This window comes from Camelina sativa, chromosome 15 (assembly GCF_000633955.1).
Source record: "Camelina sativa cultivar DH55 chromosome 15, Cs, whole genome shotgun sequence".
In the NCBI taxonomy this organism is placed as follows: Eukaryota; Viridiplantae; Streptophyta; class Magnoliopsida; order Brassicales; family Brassicaceae; genus Camelina; species Camelina sativa.
Window position 1 is genome coordinate 5188354 of NC_025699.1, and position 27483 is coordinate 5215836.

At 36.6% G+C, this 27483-nt stretch overlaps 6 protein-coding genes and 1 pseudogene across 7 annotated transcripts; 5 read left to right on the forward strand and 2 right to left on the reverse strand.

The window, feature by feature from the left end:
* LOC104748146 (dirigent protein 22-like) lies at nucleotides 1488-2066 on the forward strand. The gene has a single exon (XM_010469829.1). It carries the CDS (start codon nucleotides 1488-1490, stop codon nucleotides 2064-2066), a length of 579 nt encoding a protein of 192 aa, XP_010468131.1.
* Nucleotides 2386-7719, forward strand: LOC104745414 (uncharacterized protein C18orf8). Its single transcript, XM_010466649.1, has 16 exons — nucleotides 2386-2539; nucleotides 2778-2860; nucleotides 3079-3180; nucleotides 3283-3368; nucleotides 3563-3710; nucleotides 3788-4047; nucleotides 4429-4582; nucleotides 4756-4865; nucleotides 4960-5047; nucleotides 5401-5730; nucleotides 5818-5892; nucleotides 6251-6434; nucleotides 6519-6750; nucleotides 6871-6979; nucleotides 7061-7240; nucleotides 7343-7719. Coding segments are annotated over exons 4-16 (2049 nt in total). The 5' UTR covers nucleotides 2386-2539; nucleotides 2778-2860; nucleotides 3079-3180; nucleotides 3283-3366; the 3' UTR covers nucleotides 7520-7719.
* LOC104745417 (kinesin-like protein KIN-7K, chloroplastic) lies at nucleotides 8284-16755 on the forward strand. 2 transcript variants are annotated; one of them, XM_019237249.1, is made up of 25 exons: nucleotides 8284-8552; nucleotides 8831-8842; nucleotides 9373-9648; nucleotides 9736-9833; nucleotides 10059-10148; nucleotides 10427-10479; nucleotides 10700-10765; nucleotides 10840-10893; nucleotides 11021-11080; nucleotides 11485-11563; nucleotides 11840-11907; nucleotides 12272-12334; nucleotides 12435-12539; nucleotides 12870-12974; nucleotides 13127-13234; nucleotides 13314-13394; nucleotides 14050-14232; nucleotides 14386-14541; nucleotides 14821-15024; nucleotides 15102-15242; nucleotides 15329-15454; nucleotides 15535-15585; nucleotides 15810-15857; nucleotides 15972-16049; nucleotides 16177-16755. In XM_019237249.1, exons 3-25 carry the CDS (start codon nucleotides 9401-9403, stop codon nucleotides 16753-16755), a joined length of 2844 nt encoding a protein of 947 aa, XP_019092794.1. In that variant the 5' UTR covers nucleotides 8284-8552; nucleotides 8831-8842; nucleotides 9373-9400. The 2 variants fall into 2 exon arrangements, with proteins under 2 accessions (XP_019092794.1, XP_019092793.1); XM_019237248.1 differs by lacking the exons at nucleotides 8284-8552; nucleotides 8831-8842 and having other exon boundaries at nucleotides 9401-9648; nucleotides 13314-13460.
* Nucleotides 16864-17660, reverse strand: LOC104745415 (annotated as a pseudogene).
* On the reverse strand, nucleotides 17764-20254 carry LOC104745418 (DNA-3-methyladenine glycosylase-like). Its single transcript, XM_019236921.1, has 6 exons — nucleotides 19874-20254; nucleotides 19618-19689; nucleotides 19175-19298; nucleotides 18428-18498; nucleotides 18189-18246; nucleotides 17764-18094 (listed from the first exon to the last, which is right to left on the reverse strand). The coding sequence occupies exons 1-6, from the start codon at nucleotides 20156-20158 to the stop codon at nucleotides 17925-17927; spliced, it is 780 nt and encodes a 259-aa protein (XP_019092466.1). The 5' UTR covers nucleotides 20159-20254; the 3' UTR covers nucleotides 17764-17924.
* On the forward strand, nucleotides 20980-23355 carry LOC104745419 (activator of 90 kDa heat shock protein ATPase homolog). The gene is made up of 3 exons (XM_010466654.2): nucleotides 20980-22052; nucleotides 22158-22237; nucleotides 23093-23355. Exons 1-3 carry the CDS (start codon nucleotides 21144-21146, stop codon nucleotides 23184-23186), a joined length of 1083 nt encoding a protein of 360 aa, XP_010464956.1. The 5' UTR covers nucleotides 20980-21143; the 3' UTR covers nucleotides 23187-23355.
* Nucleotides 24821-27208, forward strand: LOC104745420 (protein trichome birefringence-like 1). The gene is made up of 5 exons (XM_010466655.2): nucleotides 24821-25773; nucleotides 25873-26065; nucleotides 26158-26351; nucleotides 26435-26593; nucleotides 26676-27208. Exons 1-5 carry the CDS (start codon nucleotides 25034-25036, stop codon nucleotides 27031-27033), a joined length of 1644 nt encoding a protein of 547 aa, XP_010464957.1. The 5' UTR covers nucleotides 24821-25033; the 3' UTR covers nucleotides 27034-27208.

Sequence of the window (27483 nt, forward strand, 5' to 3'; positions counted from 1 at the left end):
ATATAATCACAACGGCGCATCGAACGTTATATGTTTGTGGATGTTGCGTTAAACCTATACTAGAATATGACTAGCACGGGTTAAAATTCCTTCTTTTTATTTATTTGGTAATTTTTATTTAAAACATTGTGTATATGATTATTTTATTTGTTTTATAAGGTTTTTTTTATGGAATACTATGGCATGAAATTTTATACTGAATATGACTTATGAAAATAACATCTATTATGTAAGATATATTCTAGTATATCTAGATTTTAACCCGTGGTATAACGCGGATTAAGTTGTGTAATAAAAAAATCAATTTTTGTTTGTTAATTTTATCTGATTTGTTTACTGTTTAAAATTATATATTGTATTTTGATTGTTAATTTTATGACTTAACCTATAGTATAACACATATTAATTCTAGGACCAAATATGTAACGTTTGTCAAAATCATCATGACTGAGAAAGCCTACCAAACAACATTATTTCAAAGTTAAATTTAATCTAAGAAATCATATTTTTGAAATTTTAGCCCATGCTCTAGCAAGAAATCATATTTCTTGAAATTTTTTCATATTATATTGACATATTATTGATCCGTGCTATAACAAATCAAATTAGAGTTTTTATAATTTTTAACTTTTTGATCTTTCATATATTTATGATATTCTTAAAAATATCAAATTAAACTATTTTTAAAGATTCCAAATTAAATTATTTAAAAAGTTTATTATAGTATATAAAACTATACAATTCAACAAAAAAAATATATGAAATGAATTTAAATATTCAAATTTGTACCTGTTACCCAGTCAAAATTTTCTGATAAAGTTAGGTAAGACTTTTTTTTTTAGTATAATCGGAAATGATTTGTAATGTACGGAGGAGTGATTAATTTCTATTACATTCTGAGATTTTTTTGTCTATATATGGTTAGTTCATTATTATTTGAGATTTTATTTTATTCTTTGGAATATCTTTTTAAGAGGATCATAATCCTAAATCTATATAACCTATCAAATAATTAATCCATATAACCTATCAAATAATTAATCTTAGTTATAACCTACATTAATATTATATGGTCTACCAATTTGAAGTTGTGTACTTCCTTTTTATTAAAGAGGGGATCACTTGCATGAAATATTGGCCTTTTGGAAAAAACTCTATTAACTCGATATAGCATGTTATATGCACAAATCTAAAAGGTCAACGGTTTATGAGGAAACAAATCAGATTTCATATAACAATTATGCCTTCCATGATTTAAATATATTGCTACATATTTCTTATTTTTATCACATAAATCATATCCTCCGAAAACTTACTTATAGCAAATAGTTAAGTTAGTAAGATTGACAAAACATATGGATCACAGACTCACAAAACATATTAACCCCACAAACTAAAGTTCACATCATTCGTATATAACATTGTTATCGCTCACACAGATATACAAACTGAAACTTCGAAGTTTGTGGTACATTCATCTCTCAATAATGGCCAAAACTATACCGAACCCAGTTCCAATCTTATTGCTTGTGATCACGTTTTACATATCGACACTAGGATTTATAAAAACTCAAACCTTCTCAAAAATCTCATCTCCATCTTCATTAGGCCTAAACCAAGAGAAACTAACCCATCTTCACTTCTACTTCCATGACATGTACGGTCGCAACCCAACAGCAGTGAAAGTAGCCGAAGCCGCCCAAACAAACACATCTAAAACATATTTTGGTTCCGTGTTCGTAATGGACGATCCCTTAACACTTCTTCCCGATGTAACCTCGAAGAGGATAGGGTATGCGCAAGGCATGACCGTATCCGCATCTCAGAACGAATTAGGATTGTTGATGATTTTCCATTTTGTTTTCACGGAAGGAGAATACAACGGGAGCACGATTAGCATTCTTGGACGCAACCTAGTGTTTTCGGATATCAGAGAAATGCCTGTGGTCGGAGGCAGCGGCGTGTTTCGATTCGCTAGAGGATATGCTGAAGGAAAGACTCATTCGTTAGATGTTAAGACAGGAAATGCTGTTCTTGAATACAATGTCTTTGTCTTGCATCCATGATTTAGTATACAAATAACATTAAAAAGCTAAAGGATTATTTGCCATTTTTGGTTTAATGTACCTTTTTAAATATGAAAATGATATAATCTTCTATAAAAAAAAATTCCTTCACATTCTTAATCCGGTTTATTGACTCTGGCCGATTTAACCCGATTTATTGGTTTAAATTGAATTTTAAATTTTTACTCCGGTATTCATAATGAGACCGACATTGCAATTGACGTACCAGGATTTATGGGCCATAATGGGTCTACAGGCCCAATAATAATGACATATCCACACGTGTCGATCCCTTTCATCGGTTTCCTCTACACGGCGAACGTTCGTCGTTGAAACACCTAACAATACCATCAATTCCCCGACGACGAGCAAGCCGAGGACTGTTTGTAATCAAAAACTCGAGCAACTACGTTTCTATCTAAATCGAACTTTTATCACTGTGTTTAGATTCTTTTCCACCTGGGTATTCGCAGGTAACAACACTCTTGTTTGTTCATCACATCTTCCATTTTACTGTTTTCCATATATGAGGTCTTAATGCGTAATCTCCAAATCCTTATTTATTTTTCGTATGTAATTCCCTATAATGGGTATAATTATTTTGCTAATTGCATGAAATTGTTGGCCGATTTGCTGTGTTGGTAAGATATTAATGTGCGGCTTTGTGATCATGTATTGAGCTTTAACCAAACATTGCAATTTTGCTTTCAGGCTTCAGCAATGCAAGCATGAAAGAAAAGAACTCCACTACCGCTTCTGCACTTGGACGAATTTTAGCTACTTGTTCTAAACAGGTTTGTTCGGGAACTCCGATTGTTCAGTTTATTTTCTTTTCTGATTTCGAGTGTCATTGGTTTCATAACGAAGATGTGATAGGTTTTCTAGTTGCTATGTGCGTCATGAATATTAAAGAATGAGTTTCTAGGAGAGATTTGAGTTATATTATGTCAATTGTGAAGCATCAATTTGAAGATGCAATCCTTGTTATTGAGTAAAAGTGCATTTGTCACAGGCTAAAGACTACGGGAGTTGTGTTGCATCTAAAGTTCATGAGGTTGAAAGAGATATATGCCTGAAAGAGTTTCTTGCACTAAAGAGTTGTATGCAGCATACGGTATAAATGGATCTTTTATCGCAAGAGACTTGTCTTGATCATTGTATCCTCATCATTTTAGTCTAATCTGTTCTACTACCGTGTTTTGTTTTTTTCTTACAGATCCGGGGAAAGGCTTGAAATCACAATTATATAGATCTTCTTCTTCTCATTAGCGGCAATTTATCAGTATTTCTGGGTTTTAACATGTACGCCCTTTTTTCATTTTCACGTATTGTGAAATAATTCTGACTGATAGCCTATGATGTGTTATTTTATAAACTTTAAAGTTACTCAGTCCCATCATAAAGGGGGATATCTATTTCATAACAATTCATTTTGGACAACAGTTTGGTTCCTTTGAGAAATTTGGAAATTTAAAAAGTTAGAATATGTCTAGCAGGATTTCAAGTTCACAGGCAAGTGTTGGTTCTGGTGCTTTATCACATGTCTATATACATCATCCATCCCTACGTTGCAATATTCCTGAATCCAGGGGGTTGTTCTATGATGATGCCAACAGATTGCTAATCTGTACCACATCTAATCAGGTGTGTTTTTCTTTTCCTTTGAAATGGTTTAGCCTGATGATCAATATCCTTGGCTGATTTCCTATTGTTTCTTATAGGTCTTTTCATGGCAAACATCCCCCTTTGACCCAGAAGTATCTCCTTCAATTGATTCTATAAGTGAGGGACCTATCCTGTCAATCAGATTCTCTCTTGATAAAAAAGTGATAGCTATCCAAAGATCCGACTGTGAAATACAGTTTTATAATCGAGAGACCAAGCAGATACTTAACCACAAATGCAAGGTAGGATCAGAGAGCATTCTCGGATTCTTTTGGAGTGACTCTCCATTATGTGATCTTGCAATTGTAAAGACCAGGTAAACTCGCTTTGTTTTCTGCATACTTTGACTACTGAGAACTGTTTCCATTGCCTGCTGCAACCTTTGCAGGTGAATTTTAAAGACTGATTCGTTGTAGTTGATAATTTTAAAAAACTTGTTTAAACGGGAGTCTATTAGCTTGTAAGCCTGTATTTTAGAATAGTTGTATCCATTAACTAGGATTTCTAAGGCAAATAGCACTTTCAGAATCTGGTTATTGAGTCTTTACATTCTTTTCTCAATAGAGCGACCTATGCATAGTTGTTTCTGTCTTCAGTTCTTCTGTTTTGGTATATATATTTAACATTTCGCTTATCATTTGTCTTTCTCTAATTTTTCTCCCCTCTAATGAAACACTTTTTTGTTTTTTTGTCTCAGTGGTATGGACTTGTTTGCTTGTGACTCTATGTTGAATTCACTACGTTTGGTGGAAACCAAAAAAGCGAATGTGAATTGGTACATCTATACACATGAAACTCGATTGGTTCTTCTTGCGTCAGGATTGCAATGCAAGACATTTAATGGATTCCAGGTAAACCCCTTGAAAAAGTAAAAAATAAAATAAATGAAATATGTTATGTGAAAGAGCTTTTCCAACTGCGTTCACCTATAAGTTGCATACTGTTAATTAGCTGAGCAAGTTATTGAATGTTTTTTCTCCAAAAAATTGTGGTTGGAGCTCTAAAATTTGATCCACTTTTCCAGCTTTCGTCTGCAGGAGTTGTCCGTTTACCGAGATTTGAGATGACCATGGCTAGATCTGAATCAAATAGTAAACCTATTCTCTCTGCTGGAGATCTCCACTTAGTCACTGTGTAAGATTCTTATCTGTGTTTCTCTTTTCCTCCTATGTTTTATCATTTATCGCACTACATACCAGGAGAGTAAATCTGTATCATTTTCCTTCAGCTATGGCCGAATATATTGCTTACAAGTGGACGGGGAGGCAATGCTACTGCATCTATACAGGTTTTACCGAGATGCAGTTGTTCAACAAGTAAGTTTCATTTTCCTCAGTTACTGGTATCTGGTTACTTCACTGGCTTATGCACTGAACATGTTGTAGATTTGTCTGAATAATGACCTTGTGTCTCTATGAATTAAAAATTACTCCTTGAGTTTGACTTATAAAATTTAAGTTGAAAGTTAATGGGTAAATCATTGCACATTAGTTACTCTAATTGCAACTGCAAGATGAGCGTAACCTATACATAATTTAACCTTAATATTATTGTTTCTTTAGTTATTGCTAAATTTGGCATTGCAAAACAACTTATCATGGTTTCTGTACATAATATCATTTTTAAGTTCTGCTCTTTCTTTGTTCATTCCATGGGTTCTTCTTTACAGGGTTCTTTACCGATGTACTCAAGCAAATTGTCGGTGAATGTGGTCGACAATTTATTGCTTGTGCACCAAATCGATGCAAAGGTCGTCATCATCTATGACTTATTTGCTGATTCTCGAGCTCCCGTATCTGCGCCTCTTCCTTTGCTGTGGAGGGGTTACCAAGGCCCAGACACATCATCTCAAGCTGCAAACAAGGAAATTGAGAGCTCAGAATCATCTACAAGCAGTGAAAACATAATCATGTATGAAGATGGCTGGACCTTTCTGGTTCAAGACCTTATTCTGGATCAGACTAACAAGGTTCTATGGAAGATACATTTGGATCTCGAGGCAAGTTGGCTTTCTTTGGTTCATCCAGATGGCAGTCAATTCTTAGATATTTCGCAAACGCTCAGTATCTAATATTATTTGCTGCAGGCAATTTCCGCTAGCAGCTCAGACAGGACGTCTCTTCTAGAATTCCTGCAGCGAAGGAAGTTGGAAGCAAATAAGGTCCCACACTTTCTGTTACTCTGTGTTTTAGATAGGAGTTTAAGTAAGCTTGATGAAGCACCTGTTTGTAGCAGCATATAGTTGTGGAATAAAACATAGTGAAAAAGAGTGTTGGTACTTCAGTTATGGTTTTTGCCAGTTAGAGAAGGTTATATACAAGTCTAACTTAGGATAAACCTGGTGCGTGTTTCCATGTTAAATGGTTTGCAGCGGTTCATGACTCTTTTTATATGATAGTAGAGTCTCCAAGAAAGTTGGGTTACGCTAAGTGTTCGGCGTCATTGAGTAGTAATCGTGGTTGGAGCTTTTGATGCTGTTGTACTGTTGGTAAATAATATTGTTGACTATGTTAATTCAGGCCAAACAACTGTGCTTGGGGATAGCAAGGGCTATTATTTTGGAACGTCGACCAGCAACTCAGGTTACTCAGGCAATCGATGTACTAGTCACAGCATATTCCAACTCGGTTAAAGCCGGTACATACAAGGAAATAAAGAATGAACAGGCCACTGCATCTACTCCAACCGCTGGTGCATCTCCTGGTAAAACCGTTGAACCTGAAATATTGATTTAGGCATGAATACTCTAAAAGAATAACAATCTCTTAACACATCTTCTCTCTGAAGATAACGAAAGGCATAGGCCATCTGGAAGCAATATTGGTGAAGATGTTGAAATGAACCCATCGTCTGGTTCAAAAGAGAACATGTTTTGTGCTGATGAGGAGCAAGAATCTCAACTTTCTTCACCGGCCATTTCACCCGATGAGCTCTACAAGTTTGTATTTGCTTTTGTGGAGGAAATGATGGTTGAGGAATCAGAGTATCTAGTTGCTATCATCACAGAGTTTCTTCGCAGGTAAACTTAACACTTTCTTCTTTCTGTTTGGGAGTCCAGACTAAAGAAACTTGGGTTTGCCATAGATCTAGTTTTAGTTTCACCAATTCCGCGTTTCTTACTTTGATTCCTTTGTTGCAGTATAAGTGCGGAAAAGCTCAAAGTGGACCTTAACATCTATGTGATGACCATCAGACTTTTAGCTTACAGTAAAAGATTTGCAGAACTATCGCTATACACCACAAACAAGGTTTGTATTTTATCCTTCCTCTGTAAACACAAAACCCTCTCATATTCTCAAGAGCGTGGGCTACATCACATTTTTCTGCAGATAATCGAACCATCAAAGGAAGTCGCGTTTCAACTTCTCGAGAGTGGTCGTCAAAATCTCCGGGTAAGGAAACTTGGGCTTGATATGTTGAGACAGCTCTCATTGCACCATGATTACATCTCCTCCCTCGTGCAAGATGGATACTATCTTGAAGCTCTGCGATATGCACAGAAGCACAAGGTACAATTTCCTAAACAGATCAAATTACCCATAGATAAGCTGTGGGTGTATCACTGAATAATCGTTTCGGTTTGGTTTGTACACTGTGTATGGGAACTGCAGGTGACGAGTGTGCGATCGTCGCTGTTTCTAGAAGCAGCATTCGCGGCGAATGATCTGCAGCATCTGGCAGCAATATTGAGGGTCTTGTCGGAACTGATACCTGGGTTCAAAGAAACTTCAGAATATTACACATTCTATGGCCTTCTCAATGACACAAGTTCCTCAGTTGCTGTCTGAGAGAACCATCTCTTACCACATTACGGTGTTCAAGAAACCTCAATAATCTTATTTTGATTTCGCCAACTGGATCTTTATAACGAAATGCTGTTGATCATATCATTATATGTTCTGGTTCCTTGAAACGTAATGATAACTTGCCAGTTTTCTTGTTACACACTGTTTGATTAAAATTAATAATAAAACCAAAATTAGATAAAGTTTTGTTTTTTGATCNAAAAAAAAAAAAAAAAAAAAAAAGATAAAGTTTTGTTGAAATATCAAATCTCTCTTTTATGTTAAAGATTGATAATGATATATATTTAAATATGATATTAAGTCTTTAAAAATACTGTCATCTCTGGGAAAATCGTTAGTTAAGATATCATTATAAGTAGGTCCAAGCTGTGAGTGAGACACTTGAATGTTTTCTAATTATCTCTGTAACACATCTTTACCCTCTTCATTAAATATATATGAACATTTAGTAAGTAGTAGTGGTAGTCTCGTGAATCTCAATTGGATGTAATAAATAAAAACAAAATCCTTCCCATCAAACTGCCAAAGTCAAAGTTACAAATAAAGTACTAATAAAATTATTCTTTTGTAAGAGATTTTAGAGACTTCTTTTATTCTATCTAATATCTATAGCTTGGGGAAAAAAAGAAAAGTAATCGTCACTCTCTTTCCTAACTGTATCCGTGAAGGCAAAAAATACGTATAAACAGATACGTACACAGAAAAAAACGTAAGTAATGATAGTATGTATAACTCGTTCTCCTAAAAGCTTTCTCTCTCACCTGTACCTATTTTATTATGGTGTTTTAGTTTACGAGAAAACCAAACCCACACAATCGCCAATTCAATTTTTTGCGAACTCTCTACCTCTTTTTTTTTTTTTTAATTACAATCGCTATCTTTACGAACAATCTGATTCTCCTTTTGAGATCTCCTCTCTTCTCTTTATTTTTTTCCAATACGATATCGGATTTTTTTTTTCTTTTTATTTCTAAATTTGAGCTGCGATGCTCCTCCTTTGATTCATTCACTTGAGGTACTTCATTCTTCTCTCTCTGTCTTCTTTAGTAAAAATGCCGTTAGGTTTCCGTGAAATCCGCTGTTAATTCGATTTTTTTTTTCAAATTGTTCCAGCTCTTGCATTAGTAGATAGATTGGGGTTTATTTTTTTTTTTTTTGAATTTGTTCATTTGGTGTTCTTCTAGCTTCTGTGCGATTATGATTCCCTATGTTTCGTCTCTTTTTTGCCCCAATTTTTCTAATTGCAACTTTTTTCTTTTTGGTGGCTTCGGCATGAACTGTGAGGGAAAGCAGGGGTCCTACTGCGTAAGTTTAGGCTTTTTTTTCCTTCTTCTTCTTCTAAGTGTCTTTGCTTTTTAGCTTTACTGCTGCTAATTGGACCAATTCACTTTTAGGCAATTTTTTAATTTCATGGAAAGCTAGAGACAACCTTAATGAAATGAAACTCCCCACTTTTTCATGGCTTTTAGTGTTTTGTTAGAGCTGACGAAAGAAATAAAGAAAGCTTTCTATACCTGGTTGGTCATTTTCTCTATTTCTTGAGATTTTTTTGGAACATTTTACTATTTGTTTATAAATGGGCGTAATTGCTTTATGCTTTTAGTCAATCTATTAGTCGGATTCATGAGTTTTCTTGGGGATTTTGGTGGAGATATTGTTGTCACCTAGGAAAAGGCTTGAGAAACTTAAACCCCTTTAGTTTGAGTTTGGAGTTCAGTTCATGAAGTGGTGAAGCAGTCAAATGTAACTGTGGAAGCGTTAACCTTGAAAAGATATCAATGCTGTTTTTTTTTTTTTGGTTTATTTATCGATTTTGTACTCGTGTCTTCATTCAGTTTTCTGGTGGTTTGACTTCGAGTTGCGATGGCATCTAGACAAGGACCAAAGTCGAGAAAAGGAGGGTCTAGCAATTTGAAAGGTGCTGATTCTACTGCATCTTCAACAACCTCCTCTTCCAAGCTTTATCAAGAGACATCTATTGATGACCATAGCTCCCCGGCTTCTTCATCTGCTCAAAGCAAGCAGCACTTCTTCTCACCTGATTCCTTACCACAAAGTGCTCAGCGGTCTAAAGAAAACGTCACAGTGACAGTTCGCTTTCGCCCACTCAGGTTCCTGGTGATATATTTTGTGTAGGGCTTGCAAAAATTAGGTTGATCTTTGTTCTGTGAATTTGATATATCTTATCCTTGACGTAGTCCAAGAGAAATTCGCCAAGGGGAGGAAGTCGCATGGTATGCAGATGGGGAAACAATTGTGCGAAATGAGCATAATCCAACAATAGCTTATGCCTATGGTTAGTCTTAACATTTTGATTTAGTTTCATGGGTTTTCACAATCAAGAATGACAAACTAAGGACTATAGTATTATTCTTATGTGGTATGCATTTCAACTCCTTATCTTATAGAATGAAAACAGTGATATAATTGGATATTCTTCCTTATTTGATGTTTGGATCTTGCATGTTGGTTTCTTGAAGTGATCTTTCTGTCTGTTAATGATTTATTCTCCTTCTGGCAGACCGTGTCTTTGGACCCACAACCACAACACGCAACGTTTATGATATTGCTGCACACCATGTTGTTAATGGGGCTATGGAGGGGATAAATGGTATGAAATGAAACAGTTTTAATGGCCAATCTAGTTTGTATTAAGAATTCATTTTCTGAGTTAACACCTTTATGGAAAATCATACAATTTTCCATATCCTATGTTGAAAGAGCACCCAATTTTCCAGTTCTATGATATTGATCATTTATGCTATGTCAACAAGGCTTATCCTAATTCATAAGAATAACAAAAAAATCTGACTAGATTTTTGACTTAATGAATGCTAAGATCCTCAGGCTAATTTGACTTTAATGCGTTTAATGTTAATCCAACTACAGGGACCATTTTTGCATATGGAGTGACAAGCAGTGGAAAGACTCACACAATGCATGTAAGATCCCTTCATCTGGATACTTCTACTTTTTCAGCTTGTTACATAAAAGAAAGTATCATTGGTACATCTTTCTACAATGTAGTGTAATGTGTCATTAATGATATAATGCTATGTCGAAGTCCCATATTTGTACCCTTCGCCTCTGACTAGGATATCCACAATGTAGCATTTAAATTATCTGATAGATTTGGTTAATGTTTTTTGGTCCAAATGTCAGGGTGACCAGAGATCTCCTGGTATTATACCGTTAGCAGTGAAAGATGCTTTCAGCATCATCCAAGAGGTACTTTTTAGGATATTGTTTTGTCATATTCCCTGGTCCAAGTACAGCGACCTCACATATTCATTTTCTTACAGACTCCGAATCGAGAATTTCTTCTGCGTATTTCCTACATGGAAATATATAATGAGGTGCTATTATTTACGTACTTTTCTTCTCTGCTCTGTTATCTATATTCAATTTCAGCAATTTTGGATAGAAATGTTCTGCTTCTACTTTTCCTTAATATTACTATCCTTAATGTTCATCTTATTTCAGGTTGTCAATGATTTGTTGAATCCAGCAGGACAAAATTTGAGGATCAGAGAAGACAAGCAGGTATATGTTTCAGCTTCAGATTCTCTTTGTTACCTTTCTGTTGAAAACATCCGTAGGGCTGCTCACTTGTAATATCTTTGTTGTGACTACAGTGCTCATAATATAATCCCAAAGTCTTAGCACCATATTTTGATTTATTAGGAAACCATGTTTAACCGTTTAGTACCTGAAAAATAGTGGTTCCATTTATCTCTGTCGGTACTCAGCTATTACAGTGTTAATATGTGGCCCTTCGTTTCGTTTTGATGTTCTGGGTCACATTGCTTACTCAAGTAGACTTGACGTTGATCCTTATAATAATCATTTGAACTGAGAATTTTGTAATGAGCTTCTCATGACCTCTATTGCTACAGGTGTCTTTTTCCAAGTTGTTTAATTGAACTTATCTTTGTTATTGACTCTAGGGAACCTTTGTCGAAGGGATTAAAGAAGAAGTTGTTTTATCTGCTGCTCATGCGCTTTCTCTTATTGCAGCTGGAGAAGGTATGTGGTGCCTTCACATTTTCCTTTATTTAAAGAAATAGGTTTACTTTACAACCGCAACTCCAGCAAAGACTGTCGCAGGCATTGTACATTTATTAGAGATTTATTATCAGAAAGTGGTACTCCTCGACCTGCTTGAGGCCATACTGAACGTTCAAAAGTGTGTTTTGCTTTAATTTATTATAATAGAGCAGTTCTAAAGAGTTATTTTCTCTTTCTTGTTTCCAGTAAATCCCTTTCATTCTTATCATTTAATTCATATTGTGCTCATGGCAGAGCAACGACATGTGGGATCCACAAATTTTAATTTGCTGAGCAGCCGGAGCCATACAATATTTACGTTGGTATGTAAATATACTCTTTAAAAATTTGAAAAAACTGCCATCTTTGTGAAGTTGCTATATAATTTCTTTTTCCTCACGTGTTTACACTTGTGAAGTGGTTGCACACAAATCCGAGTTTAATTTGTATTACTGTTAGGGTAAAATTCACTGATTTTCCCCTATAATCGCCTGAATGCTCAAAAATGGAATACTGAAGAGTTATACTTCCTTTTTTTTTATCAGCACAAGTTGTGTTGTATGTTCTTTCATATATTTCCTTTTGTTCAAGGAATTATATTCTCCTTTATTCTAATCCTAGTTGTTTAGTCACATTATTCATATAGCTGTCCTGTTTCGGAAAGATGATAAACTAATTTGGACGCAGACGATAGAAAGTAGTCCCTTAGGTGACAAGAATAAAGGAGAAGCTGTACATCTTTCCCAGCTGGTAAGATCATCTTGTATCTAGTGATATTATATATGGTTATGGGTTATTAAAAAGGTGAATATCTGATATTAACTGCCCATAATTTCTGTCATATCTGCAGAACCTCGTTGATCTGGCAGGTTCCGAGAGTTCAAAGGTTGAAACCAGTGGTTTAAGACGCAAGGAAGGATCATATATCAATAAAAGTTTGCTGACTTTAGGGACTGTGAGTTTTTTCTTAGCACAGTTTTCACTTAGTTAACAATAGGTTTTAAAGTTCAGTTTATTCTAAGGACTTCTTTGACATTTTCCATTAAAGCAGATTTTGATAATAGGACTGTTTGTCGTGTTGTATATATATATATTAAGCACATTTTTAATCACCTTACCGCCTCTGCATCATTTTGCTTGGTACTCGTATGTCAGATCTCTTCTTGTCCAAACCTTACAATTAAACAGTTTTTTACTCTTCTTTTATCTTGGTATTTCCTATCCTGTCATGTTTTAAGTATTCTTCTATTGGCTGAATTTTTATAGTTCCGTTGTGATGTTATAGGTGATATCAAAGCTTACGGATGTGAGGGCTTCACATGTACCATACAGAGACTCTAAGTTAACCAGGATCCTTCAGTCCTCATTGAGTGGTCATGACCGAGTATCTGTAAGTCTTGTTTGAGCTGTTCTCAATCCTCTTGCTTCAGTAATTATAAAATCTACATGATCATCAACAGGGTAAAAAATTTCTGATAACTTTATACATATATCTTGATAGTAGTATACTTTACTGATAAGATGTTTCTCTGGAAATGGTAGCTCATTTGTACAGTGACTCCTGCATCAAGCAGTTCAGAAGAAACACATAACACTTTGAAATTTGCTCATCGTGCAAAGCATATTGAGATTCAAGCTGAGCAAAACAAGGTTTTCACGCGTATTTTCTATTAGCTCTTATTTTTGTAACTGAAGGTCTTTCTTGGTCTCTAACTCTATAAAATTGTAGATAATTGATGAGAAATCATTAATCAAGAAGTACCAACACGAGATTCGCCAACTGAAGGAGGAGTTGGAACAGCTTAAACAGGTAATTGTACCAGTTCCTCAGTTGAAAGATATTGGTGCAGATGATATTGTTCTCCTGAAGCAGAAGGTATGCTCAGAATTATTTTTTTCTAGCCTAGCAAACTTGATTTGTTTTGTTGTATTCATCCATATTAAGGCTTTTGTAGTGGAGTTAGGGATGAGTTTTTTGTGTAGAGCTCCAATCTTGAAAACTTGAAATTTGCTTTTCCATTATCTTGCATGCTCGTTCCACTTCTGACGTCAGTTTCTTTCCTCCCTAACCATTTGCTGTTTGTGATTAACACTATGTCAGTACGGTTGAAAGTAAACTAAATAGCTTGTAATATTCCTTACCTTGAAATATTTTAACAAAAAAAAAAAATTCTTGGAAGAATGTTTCTTTTGTGGTAAACTGTGAACAAAACTACTAGAGAGATTGAAACAATTTGTCAGAAAGAATATAATAGCGGATAGAGGTCATTCTGGACGCATAGTGCAACATTTTACCAATATGACCACTGTTTCCATCCATTTATTTATAACTTTAGTTATATATTCGTAAGACCGGTGTGAGGACGTTCTATGTCATTGCCTTTTGGTTTATAATCAAACATTAGAGAGAATCTGTTGTAACCTGGTTTTGTCATTTTCTTTGCTATATAACGTGATGATAAAAGTTAGAAGATGGTCAAGTCAAGCTGCAATCCAGACTTGAAGAAGAGGAAGAAGCCAAAGCAGCTCTCTTGAGTAGAATCCAACGGTTGACGAAACTAATTTTGGTGTCGACTAAAAATCCACAAGCATCTCGATTACCTCACCGCTTTAATCCTCGGAGGAGACATTCATTTGGTGAAGAAGAGGTAAAACCACTGATATATCCTAGATTATGATAAAAGTGGCTTCCATGTTTCCTTCTGATGATGTTTCACTTTGATCGGCGGGACTTAAGATCTATTATACTAGACAAGTTTACTAGCTTCTTTGGCTAATCTTGGTTGATGATGCATATTCAGCTTGCTTACCTACCATACAAGAGGCGGGACATGATGGACGATGAGCACCTTGACTTGTATGTTTCTGTGGAGGGAAATCATGAGATTAAAGATAATGCGTATAGGGAAGAAAAGAAGACCCGGAAGCATGGATTATTAAACTGGTTAAAGCCTAAGGTATACAAATGATTCAAATTTCTTATATAGCATTTTCCATTTTGTTGTGGGTTATTCTTGTTCGTAGTAGAACTGCATCGGGCTGCTATAGGTTTGTACTGTTGTAAATGTTTCACGCACTCACTATAGATTTCCGGAATGTGCTTCAAAGAATAATGCTAATGGAAGTGAGGAGTCATAGTCCTAGGGTCTTATGTCCTCTTAGATGCAATTTCTTCTTTGATTTTTGGTGCCTCTCTTGTCCCCCTTTTTTAATCAGAGCTTACTTTTTCCTATCAGAAAAGAGATCACAGTTCAAGTGCCAGCGACCAGTCAAGTGTGGTCAAATCTAACAGCACACCATCAACTCCTCAAGGGGGAGGAAGTAATCTGCACACAGAATCAAGACTTTCAGAAGGCTCGCCTTTGATGGAACAACTCTCAGATCCTAGGGAAGACAGAGAAGCTGTAGAAGACAGTTCTCATGAAATGGAGATTCCGGAGGTATCTAAGAGATATTTTCAAAATTAATTCCAATTCCTGCACTTTGTTTTACAAGACTTGTTTGCACTTGTTCCCAGACGAGCAATAACTTGAGCGATGAGTTGGATCTGTTGAGGGAACAGAAAAAGATTTTATCTGAAGAGGCAGCGCTGCAATCAAGTTCCTTAAAACGATTGTCAGATGAGGCTGCAAAGTCCCCTCAAAATGAAGAGATTGAAGTAATAATAATCACCCTTTTCAAGATCTCTATCTAGTTGTTTAAATCTATCAAATATTCACCTTCTTGGTTCTCGTTGTTACTTAGGAGGAAATTAAAGTACTCAATGACGACATCAAATCAAAGAATGACCAGATTGCAGCGTTGGAGACACAAATCGTGGATTTTGTTATGACATCACATGAGGCATTAGAAAAATCTGATATCATGCAGGTAGGTTCACATTGTCAAATATTACGCAGTGGCCTTTTTCATCTGTCATTCATTTCTCAAGTGATTTCTATTATCTTCAGGTAGTTGCTGAGCTAAGGGATCAACTTGATGAGAAGTCTTTTGAACTCGAGGTGATCAAATGGTTTTTGCTTATGCAATATTTCTTCATCTATTGCTACAGCACTTAGAGATGGTTTTGCTATTTGCCTGTATAATATTATTTCTCTCAATATAATGTCTCCTCATACCCTAAGAAAGTTGCTTCTGTACATAATGTATAGTACCAGTGCCAAAACGCCAAACTACACTGAAAATGAAGCCGCTCTTTTTCTCTGATTCTTCATCTTGTTTACAGGTTAAAGCTGCAGATAATCGCATCATTCAAGAAACACTCAATCAAAAGGTTAGTAAGACTGCCCTTGACTATCTCCCCGATTTGATTCGTCTTTGCAAAAGCTTCGAGACTAGGTTTATAATTTGTAAAAGAACTCAATAACCGATGAAGTATTTTCTGCAGACATGTGAATGTGAAGTGTTGCAAGACGAAGTCGCAAACCTAAAGCAGCAGCTCTCTGATACCCTGGAACTAGCACAGGTCTCTCTTTATACATGTCGTACACATTGTTATTTGCAAAAAAAAACCATGTTTTTCACCAACCTTCTTCTTATAAGCCAAGCCACATGATGCTTAAACAAATTCTATTTGCTCTCTGACATAAAAGGGAACTAAGATTGAAGAGCTGAAACAGAAAGCTAAGGAACTAAGTGAATCAAAGGAGCAATTAGAACTCCGAAACAGGAAACTCGCAGAAGAGAGTTCATATGCAAAAGGTCTTGCATCAGCAGCTGCAGTTGAGCTCAAGGCATTATCCGAAGAAGTTGCAAAGCTTATGAATCAAAACGAGAGACTAGCAGCCGAGCTGGCAACACAAAAAAGCCCAGTCGCACAACGTAACAAGACAGGAACACCAACAACAAATGTAAGAAACAATGGTAGAAGAGAGAGTCTTGTAAAGAGGCAAGAACAAGAAACCTCATCAATGGAGCTTAAGAGAGAACTGAGGATGAGCAAGGAACGTGAGTTATCATATGAAGCTGCACTTGTTGAAAGAGATGAGAGAGAAGCTGAGCTCGAAAGGATAGTAGAAGAAACGAAACAGAGAGAAGCATATCTGGAGAACGAGCTTGCAAGTATGTGGGTTCTTGTTTCTAAGTTGAGAAGTTCTCAAGGAGCTGATTCAGAAATCTCTGATTCTATATCAGAGACACGACAAACCGAACAAACAGACCGATCATTTTGAGAAAAAAAAAGACAACAACGTAAGTAGGAATATGTTTGTGCAGTGATTCAAGAGTTTGCGTTTGGGTGTATTTGCGACTTTGTTTGTTTGTTGATAACTTTTGTAAAGAAGATTCAAATGAAGAGAACTATTCACGTCTCTTTTGCTTAACTTCCATAAATTGAAAAATACTTGAAACTGTTTCTTCAAAATTATCTGAAAATACAAAAATCAAAAAGGAGAGAGTGATGATCGATCATACTGAGTTGATTGATCTCAGTTGGTCTTGGGATCAGGCATTGGGAACAAACCACCAGCACCAGCAGATCCACGCGGCGGAGAAAACCCTAAAAACTTCTGCAGATTGGTTCTGATACTAATCGAACACAACAGATACAGAAACGCCATTGAACAATCCGTCGGATCGTCACCTTTCAATCCCCTATGACTCATCTTCTTCACAATCGTGATCGGATGAAACGGAAGCTTAGCGACGACTTTACCTTCGAAGAGTGAATTGAGCAATCCGAAGACGACGAAGAGAACTAAAGCCACAACAGCGCCGGATTTGAATTTAAAGAGAGACAGATCTCGGCTCGATTCTTTCAAGCTGGTTTCGACGCGATCGATCTTCTTCGTCTTCGATTTCTTTATGGATAGCTTCGAAGATGGATTCTCAGTCTTCATCGTCTCGAGCTTCTTCGCGGCCTTGTCAATGGAGTATTTCAAGGACTTGTAGGAGGTTGTGCGGTAGATTAAGATCCATGAGATTGCTTCACAGACCAACGCCGTGCAGAAGGAGATTCCGACGACGGTTAAGCTATCGGCGTATTTGAATGAAGCGAAGAGAGGCATCGTAGTCGCCATTGTTGCGCCTTAAAACTTGAGTTTGGATTTGGTTTGATTACACTCTTTTCTCTTCTCTCACTTATTGGATTTGGAACTTTAAAGAGGGCAAAAGAATAAATAAAGAAAGTTTCGGGGAGCGTAAAAATATTTCTCTAGTTTCCTAATTTGTCCCAATTGTTTGTTTTTATAAACAAAACCCCCAAATCAATAAATCATACTCTTTGGCAAAGCAGTATAGACAAATATACCATCACCAAAGAGTTATTATTACATTACATGCAGTTGTCTATTTAGTAATTTACAATGGAGAGGCAAAACAAAAAGAAGTTTTGAGTTGGAAGTTAGAGAGGAGGCTTAAGAGTGTTCTTAGGAGCACTAATCCAAGGAGTGTCAGCAATAGCAAATCTCCACAAGGCATTGACATGTTGAGGCAATGCGTAATCTATTCCAACGCGAGGACCAACCACTATTTTCTCCACTTCTTCTCCTCCATCCAGAAGCTCCAATCCTCCTGTGTCCATTCATTTATTAGTACAAAATTTAAACAGTCTCGGAGAGAGAGTCTACTCTCCTACTTCATTAACTGATTTGGTGTATGGACTAACCAGGAGAATAAAGTGGATGATGAGACCACTCTGTTGAGAGTCCAAGCGCTTGTCCCACCTGCTTGAGAAGCGCATATTAACAAAAGCTGATTATGCTAGAGGACTTAACAGGAATACTCTCATTGTTTTTATCAAGATCTAAATGTTCCTCAGCTGTACATTGCAGAGTAACTGAATCTATGCTTTGTGGATGTGTAGGGCATATGCAACGTGATTAAGATAGTAGAAATCAGACAAACCTTCCCTGGTCCATTTAGAAGAACGGGTTTTTCAGTTTTCAGGCCACGGCGCTCCTGTATGGTCTCAAGTCCTGCAACACCATATCACCCATCTAAGCCAACAAAAGATTGATAAAACCAGTTTTAGATGTAAAAATAGTATCAATCAACCAATTGACAACTAAGTTTAAACATGCTTAGATATAATAAAGATTGATAGCAGAACAACACCAAAACAGGAGAGAAAGATGTGAGGAAACGTTCGTTGCCTGAGAATGAAGAGAAAGAGAATCATAATAGGTTGGAGAAGAGAAGAGCTTCTGATGAAAATAGTAAGAGTGAAGGGAGAGTGAAGAAGAGATGGGAGATTCCGAGTGAGGTTGATCTGTATAGCAGTGGTGTGAATGTTGATGATGATGAGACTCCTATTTGTGAGAAGCTACCTAAGATCAGAACGCTTCGTCGTTTGGGAGGTAGCCCTCGTGATTCAGGTGCTGCTAAAAGAGTTGCTGAATTACAAAGCAAGGATCGTAGTTTTACTTTTTGTCAGCTTCTGAGGTTTGAAGAATGATTGATGATCCGGTTTATCAAAATTGAACCTCAACTCTTGTTTTGGTGTTGTTCTGCTATCAAAGATATCTTTCTATGAGTCCAAAACCAGTAAAAGATGCAACTTTAAGGCCATAAACAAAAAAGAGTGAAACGAGCAAAGTTTCAACGCTCAAGAATCGGAACTTAAAACTGTTTTATGTGAACAGAATAACTAACCGGCAACAGGAGAACAAGACCGGATCAAAACAGCGGCTCCAACACCTTCCTTATCAGCAACAATATTGAGCATCATATGGAGACCATAACATAGATAAACATAAGCATGTCCTCCTGCTCCAAACTAAAAATAAAAACCACATTTTTCAGATCAAGTCATCATTTTGTATGTAAGTAAATACTCCCTCTGTTTCACAAAGAGTGTCATTCTGGAGTATTTTTTTTTGTTTCACAAAGACTGTCACTTTATATTTCCAATGTGATTTTTAATATCAAATTTTCAAATTTACCCTTAACCCAAAGCTTTTTCTATTAGATTTAAATGAGAAATTGCTCATTAAATAGGGGTATATATGTATAATTCAAATTTTTCTTAATTTGTGTGTAGTTGGTCAAAATGACAAACAGAGGGATTACTAACAAGCAAAATGAAGAAAACTCACAACTGGTGCGGTCCGTGGGGTGATCCCAAATCGTCCATGACAAGCTGAATCATTTGGTCTATAAGCTTCTACCTACCAAAAGGAAGAACATGGTTAGAGAGTAGTTATTCATTTGTTGTTCCTTATACCGATTAACTAAACAATCTAATTATAGAATCAAATAATCCCAAAGCAAAACCCTAAATCATCCTTCCTTTCTCAGGAAACAAAAAGAAGAAAAAAAAAAAAAAACAGAATCGTCGTGTGTGTGTCTGACCTCTGTAATTCGCAGCACGACATTGTCTCTCCTCAGAAACTTCCCAAGCAAACGTGGGGCAAGATCAAGGGCATCGATTTGAAAGAACTCAGGAGGCATTAGCTTCATCTCGGAGTCCGAGGAGGTGGGGGACTTCGGGTATTCGGGTTTGACCCGAACGGCTCGAGTCTTGGAACAGTTTTTTGTCTTTCGTGTCCGAAGGACTAATGCTACTCGGGGGTTTGTAACATTGGGTCCTCCCGATTCATCATTAACCCGCTTCGATCGACGAGTCGGCGTTTTCATTACAACAGAAAAGCTTTGACTTTTTTTTACAAAAGTGTGCAAAACGTTGACCTATAATCGTTGATTATATTTGGCGGGTGATGTTTATGCTGTCCCCTTTTACCAAAAAAAAAAAAAAAATGTTTATGCTGTCCGAAACAAAGTTAAACGATCTTTCCAAAGGGGATGGTGCCAACTTTGTCATAGACTGATAGACATAACAAATAAACTCACTCATGGTTATTTGGCACCAATGTCATATTGTGCCTAGCGGAATTGCACCTATCGCATAAACTCACAATCGGCAATTAGTCTAGTATATCATAATATGTATACATTGTGTTCAAATCACATGTTTCAAAAGAAAGAAGACAATCCATACTTCCTAATCACTCTATTTACTATTTAGGTCATTTTTTTTTGTTGTGGCTTATAAAAGCTATAATAGCAGTATAGTCAATCAACATAAATGGTTACAGCAGTCAGAACGGACAAATCTATCTACGGACTATAACATTTTCTATTTATCATTCGTCAAATTAATTTGCAATTGTACGATCTAAAGAAAATAAAGATAAAATTGCAGTGAACCAATTGCAGACCTTAACTATTCACACCTAAAATTTTTGGCTTTTCCCAATTTGTTATTTATTTGGTAAAAATCTACATCTTTAAAAAATGGAAACCCTAGAAGCAGTTTTTGTTCTAACATTCTAGAGACTTCTTCTAATAAAGCGTTTCAAAATTAATTTTTTTTTTTTAAGAAACGTCATCTTTTTTATTTTTATTTTCTCAATTGGATAAAAATAAAAATTAAAAACCCTTATTCTAGAGGCTTCGTTTGCCTGATTCATTAATCTAAAAAGGTTCTCCACCTCCTAGTTTGAGCTGCTAAATCCCAAATCTCAACGAAATCAACTTCTTCGTCTCTGCTTCTCTGCTCTCTCAGTAGCTTTAAATCTCTCAATCCTTGATAAAGCTTTTATCTTTTCCCTAATCCATCTCCATGGCAAAGTTCGGCGAAGGTGACAAACGATGGATCGTAGAAGACAGACCCGACGGCACCAACGTCCATAACTGGCACTGGTCCGAAACCAATTGCCTTGAATGGTCTCGTAACTTCTTCACCAAACAATTCACCGGCGTTGTCATCCTCGCCGGCGAAGGCAATCTCTTCATCAAAGTCACTAAGATCGACAAAGTCGAAGGCGAGGCTTATGTCAATGTACGCAAGGGTAAGATCATCCCTGGCTACGAGCTTAACGTCTCTTTGTCTTGGGAAGGCGAGGCGAAAGATTCCGATGGCAAGACGCTGCTGAAAGCTGATGGATTGGTTGATATGCCTTATATCTCCGATGAGAATGCTGATGAAGATCCGGAGATTAGGTTTACGGTGAAGGACGAAGGACCTATTGGGAAGACTTTGAAGGAGGCTATGGTGAAGAAGGGGAAATCGATTATTCTTGAGAAGGTTAGGGTTTATGTTGAGGCTATGGCTAAAGGTGGTCCTTGTAGGGATGAGTTGGAGACGAAGAAGGTTGCGCCGAAATCTGTAGTGGCTGGATCAGCTTCAGTTGCGGTGGAGAAGTCTGGTGGTGGTGTCCCTGCTGCTGCTGCTGTGGCGGAGAGTAAGGTAGTGAAGGAGAAGAAGACTGTGAAGACTAAGGAAGGGTTTAAGACTATTACTATGACTGAGAAGTTTAGTTGCAGAGCTAAGGATTTGTATGAGATTCTTATGGATGAGAATCGTTGGAAAGGATTCACTCAGAGCAATGCTAAGATTAGTAAAGATGTTAATGGTCCGATTAGTCTCTTTGATGGGTCTGTCACTGGAATGAATGTGGAGCTAGAAGAAGGCAAATTGATTGTTCAGAAGTGGAGATTTGGGAGCTGGCCTGATGGTCTTGATTCAACGGTTAGTTTTAGTGATTGTTTATCTTTTGTGAATGGCCAAACGTATTACCCTGATTTTGGATTTGATTGTGGTTGGTTGATGTTGGCTTTTGCTTTGACATTTCAGGTGAAGATTGTTTTCAAGGAGCCTGAAACAGGAGTCACTGTTGTCAATCTCACTCACACTGACGTTCCTGAAGAGGACAGGTTAGTTTTACTTATGGCATCATGTTTAGAATGAGTTGCTCTTGATTCTGAGTCTGAACTTTGACATTAGGATTAAAAAGAATGGAGCTTTAAGGTTAACTGTTAACATGCTATTCTTCATTAAGAGCAGTGAGTGACATGTTTTGTGTTTGGTAGAATGCATTAAGTTCTTCTGAAATTTGGACTGCTTTATAGCTTGGTTTTAGATCGACCTTTCGTAACGATGTAGAAAGCTAATATACCTAGGGACTATTTAAGCCAACTAAATTTATCAGTGGCCGACACTATTGTTAACTCTACTATCTACGCTCATCCTCTTGCCAATGATTAACTTGCTGTATATAGCCTTATGTAGTTGATGAACTCTTCTAGTCTTCCCTCTAGTGACTTATGTAGTTGATGAACTCTTCTAGTCTTCCCTCTAGTGACTTGCCTTTGCGTCCCTCTAGCAAATCTTGTTTGCTAAAATTGGTTGGTATATAATATAAACACTCATATAGGACCATGGGTTTAATAGAGAGAATCTTAAATTTTCCCAGTGACTCACAAGTCTGGGTCAGTCTACTATATATTTGCCACTAACTCTTAGGTTATGTTGATGATAGAACTCTTGTTCGTTGTTTTATGTGCGGACACTCGTTAGCTTATTAATAATAATAGGTGTATTGAGACACATTTAATATGTCTATGGTTGTCCATATTCTGTTTGATTCTCCTTATGTGAAGCAAATATGTTAACGAGTTGGGTTAGCTTGGTATACGGCCTCTGTCTTAAGACGAGTTAATGATTCTGTTGTTGAATGTGACTATGGTGATGTAACTTACGTTGTCTGTTGATTTCATTGACTGGCGCAGGTATGGGAATGCGACTGTGGTGGAAAACACTGAGAGAGGATGGAGAGATCTAATATTCCATAGGATCCGTGCAGTTTTTGGATTTGGAATGTGATTAATGATTTTGATTATGAAATAAACAAAAAGAAATCAGCATTGGCTTTATCTATAAGTTGATTATGAATTTCAATTCAAACAAAAGGGACCAATGAACAATGCAAAATGTATGATTTTTGAAGTTTTTCACCTTTTTAGTTAATGGATTTCCCCTGAACTTATATAAATCGCACTCTTTATTCTCTTGGTTTATATATTACATGGTTGGTCTTTCTGTTAGATATATAAAATTTTATACTTGAATGTTGTCTATATTATTTTTAATTTACATAGTTAGATTTAGTTAGTACAAGTGCAATGAGCAAAAAGAAAACTAGCCAATACTTATACAATGTTTGCTTTGTTATATTATGGGACACAGATGATGTTAGTAAAAATGTGTTACACTGTAGATAGTTGGCTCTGTTGATGGTTGTTAACACAATTAATGGACACATCGTCAAGGGATAGCTTGTGGGAATTGCCATGTGGTAATCGAAATGCACAGAGATCATTTCACTTTCAGCTTTTCTGCAGTCTATTAAATGGGGAACTACTTAATTATTGCGCATGCAGCAGCAACCACACCTTATCAATCAACATACGTATATAGATAAAACTTCAGATTCACAATTCAGCAGTTATAGAAGAGACTATTACTTCGTCGGCCTAATATGCCTTATGTTTCCTATATGTTTTTATGTATATTCAGATTCCGTCAGTGCTATCAATATTTACGTTTCCCATACGTTTACTGGAGAGTCTATTTAATTTTTGTAGCGATATATTTGTAGGAGTGTGTATTCAAAAAGAGTTTTAAGAAAAAAAGAAAATGGAAAAAGATAAAGTTCAAAAATCTCATTTTCATATATACATACATGATACATACAGATACACATACTGATGACATACATTAAGCATCAGTTGAATTTTACCTACCCAAAAAATAACGTAATAGTAATAAAAACAGTTTGAATGAAGAAATGAGGAAACCAAAATTTTTAACATACATTGAAACTAGCATTTGAGATATACTGTAGATTACAATTAAAACTAGCAAAACGACTGATTTAGTGTTAAAGATTAGTTTTAAATATGGTTGACCAAAAAGTTAATATAGTTACATCAGATCCAAGATTCGAATTCCGAAGATTAATGAATTTTTGTAAATTTAAATGTTCTCGCGTAATTCATGTGATACGAATTGAATTAATCTAATCGCTCCTATTTCTTTACAACATCAATTTTTTTCTCAAGAATTTACACACACACACACACAAAAGAGAGAAAATGAAATATCTTAAGCTTAAACTCGTATTTATCTGAATTATTATTAGTCGTTTTCTTGTTTCCTCGCCCAACGAAACTCCCAAATATGTTGTATGTTTTTTCCTACATTCGTCACAAAAAAAAAGTAAATACAAATTAATGTTTTCATCTGAGCCACACAAAATGCCTTTTGAGAAAACTTAAAAAAAAAATCTCATAACATTCCAAAATGTAATAAAAAAAACAAAATCTCAACATTGCAAAATCGGCGTAGTCACAATAACAATGTGGCATTCTCGTAGTTAGTCTCCAAATACAAGGGGACAGATATAACAAAGAAAGAAACATACTTAGCGACGATTCCGAAGCAAATAAAAAATGACCACTTTACTGAACAAACACCTCTCTCAAGTCTCTAGATTAAAGAGATTTGTTGACGGAGACAAGAAGACTCTTTTCTTCTTTTTCACACTGTCTCTCAGTCTAAAAAGACCCATTCTTTAATCTCTCCTCTCACTCTGAACTCCCAACAAAAACACAAAACGAGTCAGTGAAAAGATTCCCACGCGCCAAAAAAAAAACTCCCTGACCCTGACCATGGCGTCGGACTCTTTCAAGCATATGCCTTTCCACGGCGTCTCCGCCTTCTCCTCCATAACCGTCGAAATCAAAAACTTTTTCTCCGCTGTGAAACCGAGAAAAACCTCGACTTTCGTCTACGCCTTCCTTATAACATTCGTTGCCTTCACTGTTTTCTTAGCCTTTAGTCCTTCTCCCATCACAGTCGCTCCTTCCATCTCTTCGTATGTTCTCCCTAACGTTACTGTCACGAATCTATCCAACTCTTCACCGTCGTCGACCCTCGATTCCAATTTCACCACATTCCGAGCACCGTCGCCGGAAAATCTCGCGGCAGTTACTAAAAACGTAACCTTTGAGAAAACAGAACCGGTTGCTAAAAACAACACTTTTCATTTCAAGACAGATCATGCAAAGGAAAACATTTCGTGTCCTGACAACAAGACTGGTGATGATACTGTTCGAGATTTGGACAAACAACGAGCGAGGAGACCACCTTTGTCGGAGGTTTTAGCCGTCAATTCCACTGCTTCACCGAAGCGGAAACAGAGGAGGAAGTCGTCGATGAGAAAAGAGATCGAGTCTCTGAAGGATTGCGAGTTCTTCGAGGGAGATTGGGTCAGAGACGATTCGTATCCGCTTTACAAACCAGGTTCGTGTAATCTGATCGATGAACAGTTTAATTGTATTCTCAACGGAAGACCTGACGTGGAATTCCAGAAGTTGAAGTGGAAACCAAAGAAATGCACTTTACCAAGGTAATAAGACAACAACTTGGTTACTTTTGTCTTTCTATGGTGAGGCAGATAATATAAATGATTGATGTGTATGTAAATCTATATACTGTATGTACAAAGATTAAATGGAGGGAAATTGCTGGAGATGATTAGAGGAAGAAGGCTTGTGTTTGTTGGAGATTCGTTAAATAGAAACATGTGGGAGTCTTTGGTTTGTATTCTTAAAGGATCAGTGAGAGATGAGAGTCAAATCTTTGAGGCTCATGGAAGGCATCAGTTCCGTTGGGAAGCTGAGTACTCTTTCGTTTTCAAAGTAGGTTTCTCTTTTTTTAGCTGTAGAAATCGTTTTTTTCATTGATTGTTGTGTGTTTTTGAGTGTTAATAGTTTGATTTTATGGTTGGTAGGATTATAATTGCACTGTGGAGTTCTATGCATCGCCTTTCTTGGTTCGAGAATGGGAAATTATGGACAAGAACGGGACGAAGAAGGAGACTTTGCGGTTAGATTTGGTTGGGAAGTCATCGGAACAGTACAAAGGAGCTGATATTCTTGTGTTCAATACCGGACATTGGTGGACTCATGATAAAACTTCCAAAGGGTATATATTTACTACTAGTTTGGTCCCTTATTTGGGATTGTTGTTGTCTTATTGTCTTTTTGGTTTTTGGATGCTTTCATCAGGGAGGATTATTATCAAGAAGGGAGCAATGTTTACCCGAAACTAGACGTGGATGAAGCTTTCCGAAAAGCATTGACAACTTGGGGTCGATGGGTTGATAAGAATGTGAATCCAAAGAAATCACTTGTTTTCTTTCGTGGTTACTCCCCCTCACATTTCAGGTAAAACTCGAGAATCTGTGTGGTGGTTTTACTAGTCACAAAAAGTGTGCTTTGTTAAATTGGTTTGAATTATTATTTGCAGCGGCGGGCAATGGAATGCGGGAGGAGCATGCGATGATGAAACAGAACCGATAAAGAACGAGACTTACCTAGCTCCTAACATGCTGAAAATGGAAATACTTGAAAGAGTTCTCAGGGGAATGAAAGCGCCTGTCACGTTTCTCAACATAACGAGGTTAACAGATTACAGGAAGGACGCTCACCCGTCTATATACCGGAAACAGAAACTAACCGCTGAAGAAAGTAAATCACCGTTATTGTACCAAGACTGTAGTCACTGGTGCCTCCCTGGGGTGCCTGATTCTTGGAACGAAATTCTCTACGCCGAGTTGCTCGTTAAACTTAACCAGCTTGGCGGCAAAAGACGGCGGAAACCTTAGATATATCATTGTAGTTGAATCCACAATTCCACATCATTTTAGATGGATACAGAGCTTTAATGGATTAAAAAGAGAGGAAACACTAGTGTATTGTAAACCCCTATTCATGGGAGAGGTTTGAGATTGTAAATAGCTTTTTTGATTACAATGAAATAGTAAAGATTTGCAGCATATATATGCCTGACCTAAACTTTTAATGTATTGTTGTATTGTTAGAAAAGGATCAAACTTTTAATGTATTGTTGTACAAAATAAGTAACAGAACATAAACATACAAATAGGGAACCTTAACCTAAGGGAAGAGTTGAGAAGAAAAAAAAAGCGCGAATATTGGGAGAAAAGAACTAACCTAACCTTAACCTTAGAGAAGAGTTAATGTCTGATGATCTAATTTTCTTTTCCGATGAAGAAGAAGACAAGACTTTTGATATAACCGGCTATTCTAATTGA

Coding starts and splice junctions, on each gene's coding strand:
- LOC104745420 (XM_010466655.2), top strand. CDS start 25,034: ATGGCGTCGGACTCTTTCAAGCATATGCCTTTCCACGGCGTCTCCGCC. Junction 25,774..25,872: donor AAGAAATGCACTTTACCAAG/GTAATAAGACAA, acceptor GTATGTACAAAG/ATTAAATGGAGGGAAATTGC. Junction 26,594..26,675: donor TACTCCCCCTCACATTTCAG/GTAAAACTCGAG, acceptor TATTATTTGCAG/CGGCGGGCAATGGAATGCGG.
- LOC104745418 (XM_019236921.1), bottom strand. CDS start 20,158: ATGAAAACGCCGACTCGTCGATCGAAGCGGGTTAATGATGAATCGGGA. Junction 19,690..19,873: donor TCGTGCTGCGAATTACAGAG/GTCAGACACACA, acceptor TCCTTTTGGTAG/GTAGAAGCTTATAGACCAAA. Junction 18,247..18,427: donor TTCTAAATGGACCAGGGAAG/GTTTGTCTGATT, acceptor CTTCTCAAGCAG/GTGGGACAAGCGCTTGGACT.
- LOC104745417 (XM_019237248.1), top strand. CDS start 9,401: ATGGCATCTAGACAAGGACCAAAGTCGAGAAAAGGAGGGTCTAGCAAT. Junction 9,834..10,058: donor AACAATAGCTTATGCCTATG/GTTAGTCTTAAC, acceptor TCCTTCTGGCAG/ACCGTGTCTTTGGACCCACA. Junction 15,858..15,971: donor AAGAAACACTCAATCAAAAG/GTTAGTAAGACT, acceptor TATTTTCTGCAG/ACATGTGAATGTGAAGTGTT.
- LOC104745414 (XM_010466649.1), top strand. Junction 4,048..4,428: donor CTTGCAATTGTAAAGACCAG/GTAAACTCGCTT, acceptor TTTTTGTCTCAG/TGGTATGGACTTGTTTGCTT. Junction 6,751..6,870: donor ATCACAGAGTTTCTTCGCAG/GTAAACTTAACA, acceptor CCTTTGTTGCAG/TATAAGTGCGGAAAAGCTCA.
- LOC104748146 (XM_010469829.1), top strand. CDS start 1,488: ATGGCCAAAACTATACCGAACCCAGTTCCAATCTTATTGCTTGTGATC.
- LOC104745419 (XM_010466654.2), top strand. CDS start 21,144: ATGGCAAAGTTCGGCGAAGGTGACAAACGATGGATCGTAGAAGACAGA. Junction 22,053..22,157: donor CTGATGGTCTTGATTCAACG/GTTAGTTTTAGT, acceptor TTGACATTTCAG/GTGAAGATTGTTTTCAAGGA. Junction 22,238..23,092: donor GACGTTCCTGAAGAGGACAG/GTTAGTTTTACT, acceptor TGACTGGCGCAG/GTATGGGAATGCGACTGTGG.